This window comes from Athene cunicularia, unplaced genomic scaffold, assembly GCF_003259725.1.
Source record: "Athene cunicularia isolate RWA unplaced genomic scaffold, athCun1 SCF_16, whole genome shotgun sequence".
In the NCBI taxonomy this organism is placed as follows: domain Eukaryota; kingdom Metazoa; phylum Chordata; class Aves; order Strigiformes; family Strigidae; genus Athene; species Athene cunicularia.
The window spans coordinates 117,635-123,210 of NW_020799222.1; the positions used below are offsets into that span (position 1 = coordinate 117,635).

Genomic DNA, 5,576 nt, shown 5'->3' on the forward strand with positions numbered 1-5,576 from the left:
AGAGACAGCCCCCATGCCAGACCCGTCCATCTCCTTCCCTGCCAGGAGGAGCCGGTGATACACCCAGAGCAGCTGAAGTTGCTGCTCAGGAACGACCCGTGTGCCCCCGACACACAAAGGAGCTCAGGACTGGGCCAGGCCACAGAGTAATTTTCCCCTTTGCCATACGAGCTGGTCTAGAGTTGTGTGTGCCCTCAGCGTGCCCATGTATTGATCTGAGCATCACTGTGGAGTCTGCACATCATCAGCCTCCTGGCAAGGGGCAGGACAGAGACGGCTGTTCTTTCCCCACAAATTCCCTTCCTTTTTGGTGAGAAAACATAATTCCTCCATTTTCAAAACCTTACTAAAGAGATATGCTAACCTATGTGTTAAGACACAAACAACTTCGTGAAACTGCTCTTGGAAAAACCCTCCTGAAACTGCTCGTCTGCCCCCGGAGCGTTTTCCTGGGGCGGGGCTGGGCATGGCAGCACCTGCCCGGGCTCTGTCCCCTACTCACCATCGCAGATCTCCCACACACTCTCCTGGCTCATGGTCTTCTGTTGCAGAACAGCAAGTCCTGGGGCACAGAACTAATGTCAGAGCTCGGCTCCCCCTGGGCAGGGCTGGCCCCTGGCAAGGACAGCACCCAAGGGCACTGGGAGCCAGCAAGACCCCCAGCGAGCCCACCAGTGGAGACTGGGGCTGGGTGGCCAGAAGTGGGTCCCCGGGGACTCACCGATGAACCTGACGGCCTCCTCTCGCACGGGGGCCTGAGGTTCCTTCAGGTAGGGCAGGCACTGCAGCAGATACTCATCCAGCCTGTTCCTGTTGTGCATTATCTGTGGAAGCACAAGGGCACGGGGCTGGTATGGACCCTCCGCAGCCATCCAGACCAGTCCCTCCTGCCAGCACCCCCACTGCCTCCCAGTGACTCCCGTCCCCCAGCTGGGAGCCCCGTGGGGCTGAGGGCCAGAGAGAGCCACAGGCAGAGGGGGCTGGGGGTGCTGAGACCCCTCCGTCCCGCTGCCAGGGCCCAGCTGGGCCGGGCTCTCCTGGAGCAGAGACCCTGGGGGCTGCGTGCTGGAGGGCAGGGAAGGAGAGTGCAGCTGGAGCAGCGGGGCCGGAGCAGGGCGGCGATGCAGAGCGGCACAGCCCTCCCCAGGGGTGCCCCCTGCCCCAGGCACGCAGCCCCTGTCCAGCCAGCCCTGGGCTTTGGGTGTTGTCCTCACCAAGCACTCTCCAATCAGGTCTGTCTGCCATGTCTTGGCCAAGGAGCTGAGCCTGCTGTAGCCCAGGAAGTCTCCACAGGCGATGAGGGTGTCCCGGGAAGCCTGTGGAGAAGCAGAGGCTGGGAGATGGCACCAGAGCCCAGGGAAGGAGACCTGGCATCCTCCTGCTCTGGGCCTGGCTTTGAGCTGGGGGGGCGGGGTGATCCCGGGATTGGATCCCCCTTCATTCCTGGGGCCATCCCGCGCTCTGGGAGCTGGCCCTGACTGAGCAGGGAACTGTCTGTGCCAGGTTCTCTGTCCCTGCTCGTGCTGGGGCTGCAGGGACCCTTCCTGTGGGCCGGGGGGTCCCCACCACCCCCTCCAGCTCTGCAGCACTGGGACCAGTGACACACATTCCCATTGTCTTTCAAGCCCAGGCCACCCCCATGGTGTCAGCACGCCCCTCCCCGCAACACCAATCGCTGGTCACTGTACCTTGGCCACGCTCTCCACCTGGTCACTCATATGGAGTAACAGTGGGAGCAGCACACTCCGCACTTTCTTCACCATTTTTTTCTTGTTTCTCCCCATTGCGGTCTTCGTCACGTCTTTGAAGAGGCGTATGGAGAGCTCCCGCAGCTGGCTGCACTCCTGGCAGGGAAGAGGACAGAGGGAGCTCAGCACCCTGCTCATGGGGAGCAGGGGCATTAGCGTGGCTGAGGGAGAGGAGCTGCTCTGGGGTCAGATCCTGAACACAGGAGCTGTCAGCCAGACCTGCAGCTGCAGCTCAACGGCCCCAGAACCCCAGAAGGCCCTGGAAGAGGAGCGAGGAGGGGAAGAGCCCCAAAAGACTACATAAGAGGAGTAAGGGGGGGACCCCTGCCCAAATGCTTCCCGCATGGCTGCACTGGAGGGCAGCCATCTTTCACCCATCGCCTCGGCTCAGGCTCCCATGGCAGCCTTACATCATCGAAGAGGGGCAGGAGCTTCTCTGCCAGCTTCAGGGAGATGAGGCTGGCCTCTTCCCTCTTCATGTGACCCATCACATTGATGAACACCACCAGAGCCTTTGTCTTGACATCGGCGTTGGCATCTGTCAGGGTCTCCAGTATGTCAGGCATCAGCACCGGGAGTTTTCTGGCCTGTACAAAACACACCGTTGCCTTTTTGTGAAGTGGTGAAAGACACCCCCCCCACCGTCCCAGCCCCCAGCTGCTGATGTGGCTCCCCTTGCCGACCCCCCACTCACCGTTTCAGGTGTTTCTGAGAGCGTGACAAGGCCCGTGAGCACCAGCGAGAGCATCAGAGGGCAGGGATGCCTCAGGTACCTCTGGGCTTTGTAGAGGGCAGCAAACTCCTTCGTGTCAATGTCAGCACAGAGCAGATGCTAAAATGGAGACAGTGGTGAGAGACCAGCAGAGCTGCAGGGCTCCCTCCCCGACACCAGCATGGTCCATGACAAGCGTCCCTCTCCCCTTGAAGCCACCTCCGAGTCCCCACGTCTCTGACCCAAGACCAGCAACTGCCTTGACTCTGGTTTCTGCCCCTTCCCGGGCTCTCCAGGCTGCAGAGCTGGGCAGGGGGATGCAGGCAGGGGGGAGGGCAGAGCGCTGCCTGTGCCAGAACAGGCTTGGTGGGGCCAAACCAGCATGGGGTGGGCCTGAGCGTGTGGCACGGGGGTCTGGCTGGTGCTGAGCAGGGGAAGGAGGAGGAGGAGGAAGGCAGAGCGCTGGGTATGGGCATGGGTCACTCACAGCCAAGGGGTAGATGCAGGCGTCCTCCGTGGCAGAGCTGAACACCCTGCGCAGCCGCCAGTCCTGAAGCACATCGACCAGCTCCAGCAAGACACTCCTCAAATCCCAGGGCATGGAGATCATCACCTCCCACATGGCCATGGCAGCGCTGCGGAGCCAGAGCCAACTCGGTCAGTCGGGCTGCCTCAGCTCCTCTGGACCCCGGCCCTGCTCACTCCCTCATTTTGGGGTGCCCAGGGAGGCCGAGGGGGTTGAGGTTCTGTTCCCATGGGGCAGGGGCTCCGCTTGGGCCAGCTCTGGCTGAATGGGGAAGCGTGGTGGGATGGAGAGCCCTGCACCTCAGGGCTGTCCTGCAGTTTTCCATGGGTCTGGCAGCCAGAGAATCTCCTGGGCCACTCTCCCCGTGGTACAAGGCTGTTGGGGTCTGTACCTGTCACACATTGGAGAGATCCTCAGAAGGCTCCGGACCACCTCCCTGGAGCTCCACCTGGTCAGCAGCAGCAGCAGTGAGTCCAAGCTGTTCCGGGCTGGCTCCGTGTGGATGTGCTCCACATTTTTGTGGATGTATCTCATAATTTTTGGTACCTGGAGGGGACATGGGGAAGGGTGGTGCTGCTGTTCCCACTCCCTCCCTGCTACCTTGAAATGGGTTTCGGGTGCCTGAGAGAGACAGGTTAGGGCAGGAGGGAAGAACAAGACTTGACACGTCTTAACACAGGCGGACAATCCAGCCATGGGGCACTTACATCCATCAGCCAGGACGCGGGGTCTCTCATGGCCGTGTCCACGATGTCTCTGCCCATCTGCCTGTCTTGGACATCATCTGCTGTCAAGGACTCAATGGCCATGAGGAGAACATCCATCCTCTCAGAAGGCTGGAGGTCTTCGCCAAACACCTACGGGAGGAGGGATGGGGGGGGGAAGACGTGTCACTCCCAGCATGCCGACATTGCTGCACGGCTGATCAGCTCAACCACCCCTGAGTCCATTTTCTTGCACAAGCTGATGCCAATGACCAAGGTCCCCACGAGGGGGGAAGCTCATTACCATTGTCATGTCGCTGCTGTCAAGCGAAGAAAGCAGCCAGGTGCTCCCAGAGTCCTGTCTTGGTTGGAGCTCTGTGAGCTCTGGATCTTCCTCCAGTAGTGTCTCGCCTACAGGTAACAAGGAAGAGTCGGTAGGACACCCCACCTTCGCCAACGAGCCTCCCAGACGGCGAAGAGCTTTAAATGGCCCCACGCTGAGGAAACGGGGTCCCGGCATCGAGCCAGCCCTGGGGAGCCCTCTACTCACCCATCTGCAGCAGCTGGACCGTGGACACCTCACAGGGCTCTGGAGGAGAGATGCTCTCCTGGGGAGAACACACCTCCTCCCAAACCACCCTGGGGCTGCTGGGGGGTCTCTCTGCCATCCTCAAAAATAGAGGAAAGTGGTTGAGGGACAGTGCGGGGCGGGTCAGCTTAAGGGAATCGCCAGGTGTGGAGGGGAAAGACGTGGGCTGTGCTCAGGAGTCTCCTCACTGTGCTCCTGCCCTGTCCCTTCCCTGTCTTGTCAGACACTGTGGGACTGCGCTGCTTAGATACGGTGCCGGGGGAGACACGGAGACGTGTCACAAAGGGGGGTCACATTGTGACGTGTCACCCAGGCTGGGTGGGGCAGGGTTCCGCTGCGGGGGGTAGGGACACAGATTGCCATTGGGCCATGGCTCCTCTCTGGGTGTCCCCAGGCCCCCATCATGTCCCCTCAGCACCTTCCTGTACCCTCAGGCTCGTCCCAGAGGGTTCACACACCCCAGCACAGCCCCCGGACCTTCTGCTTTGGAAACACTCCAGAAACACTCTGACAGAAACCCTCCAGACTGCCCCATTCCTACTTTGCGATCACCTGAAGCGTTTGCTTCGGGTCCAGTTCTCTCCCACACTCACAAGAATCTTTAATCTGCTATGACACTGTCCTGGTTTCAGCTGGGATAGAGTTGATTTTCTTGAGCTGGGAGGGGGTACAGCTGGAGTGCCAGACCCTGATTGGTCACTGGAGTGTTCCGCATCCCATGACATGAAATAGGGGAGGGATAAAAAAAGAAGAAAATTCATAGGTTGAATAAAAAGAAAGTATTTGTTATATTTAGTAAAAATAGCAAGTGCAAAAAAGAAATGGGTAAAAATGCAGCAGGAGCTTACCGGGCGCAGTGACTGCCCCCCCACCCCCCAGCAACACCCGACTGGACTGGACCCAAAATTGGTGTGTGCCTGAGAGAGCCCAGCCCCCCAATCCCTGGGCATGGCATCATGTGGTGTGAAATACTGCCATGAAAGTTAACTCCATCCTTGTCGAAAGCAGCACAGTCTCCACCTTTATTCCATAGCACTGACATCATGCTCAGGTTTCCAAACACATCCTAAGGCACCACCAGCCCTTCCCTGGGTCTCACAGATTTCATTTCCTCTGTCTCTGGGCCATCCTTCCACAACGTCTGCTGAGTTCATTTAGTCCGGGTTCCATCTGCCATGACAGTCTCTAAGGCTGAGGAATGAGGCAGAGCTGGCTCAGTTAGTGGAGCAAGAGGCTTTGGACGTGGCACAGGGATGCTGCAAGACACCAACTCCATAACAGGGTTATCCAACCGTCC

General features: G+C 59.4%; 1 protein-coding gene across 1 annotated transcript; it reads right to left on the reverse strand.

Annotated features, from left to right (window-relative positions):
- Nucleotides 1-581: 581 nt before the first annotated feature.
- On the reverse strand, nt 582-4,306 carry LOC113490593. The gene is made up of 9 exons (XM_026867115.1): nt 3,995-4,306; nt 3,694-3,843; nt 3,378-3,532; nt 2,948-3,095; nt 2,443-2,580; nt 2,159-2,335; nt 1,689-1,844; nt 1,215-1,316; nt 582-824 (listed from the first exon to the last, which is right to left on the reverse strand). The coding sequence occupies exons 1-9, from the start codon at nt 4,208-4,210 to the stop codon at nt 582-584; spliced, it is 1,485 nt and encodes a 494-aa protein (XP_026722916.1). The 5' UTR covers nt 4,211-4,306.
- Between the last annotated feature and the right edge of the window lie 1,270 nt (nt 4,307-5,576).

Coding starts and splice junctions, on each gene's coding strand:
- LOC113490593 (XM_026867115.1), bottom strand. CDS start 4,210: ATGCCGGGACCCCGTTTCCTCAGCGTGGGGCCATTTAAAGCTCTTCGC. Junction 3,844..3,994: donor ACAGCAGCGACATGACAATG/GTAATGAGCTTC, acceptor CTCCTCCCGTAG/GTGTTTGGCGAAGACCTCCA. Junction 2,336..2,442: donor TCTCAGAAACACCTGAAACG/GTGAGTGGGGGG, acceptor TGTTTTGTACAG/GCCAGAAAACTCCCGGTGCT.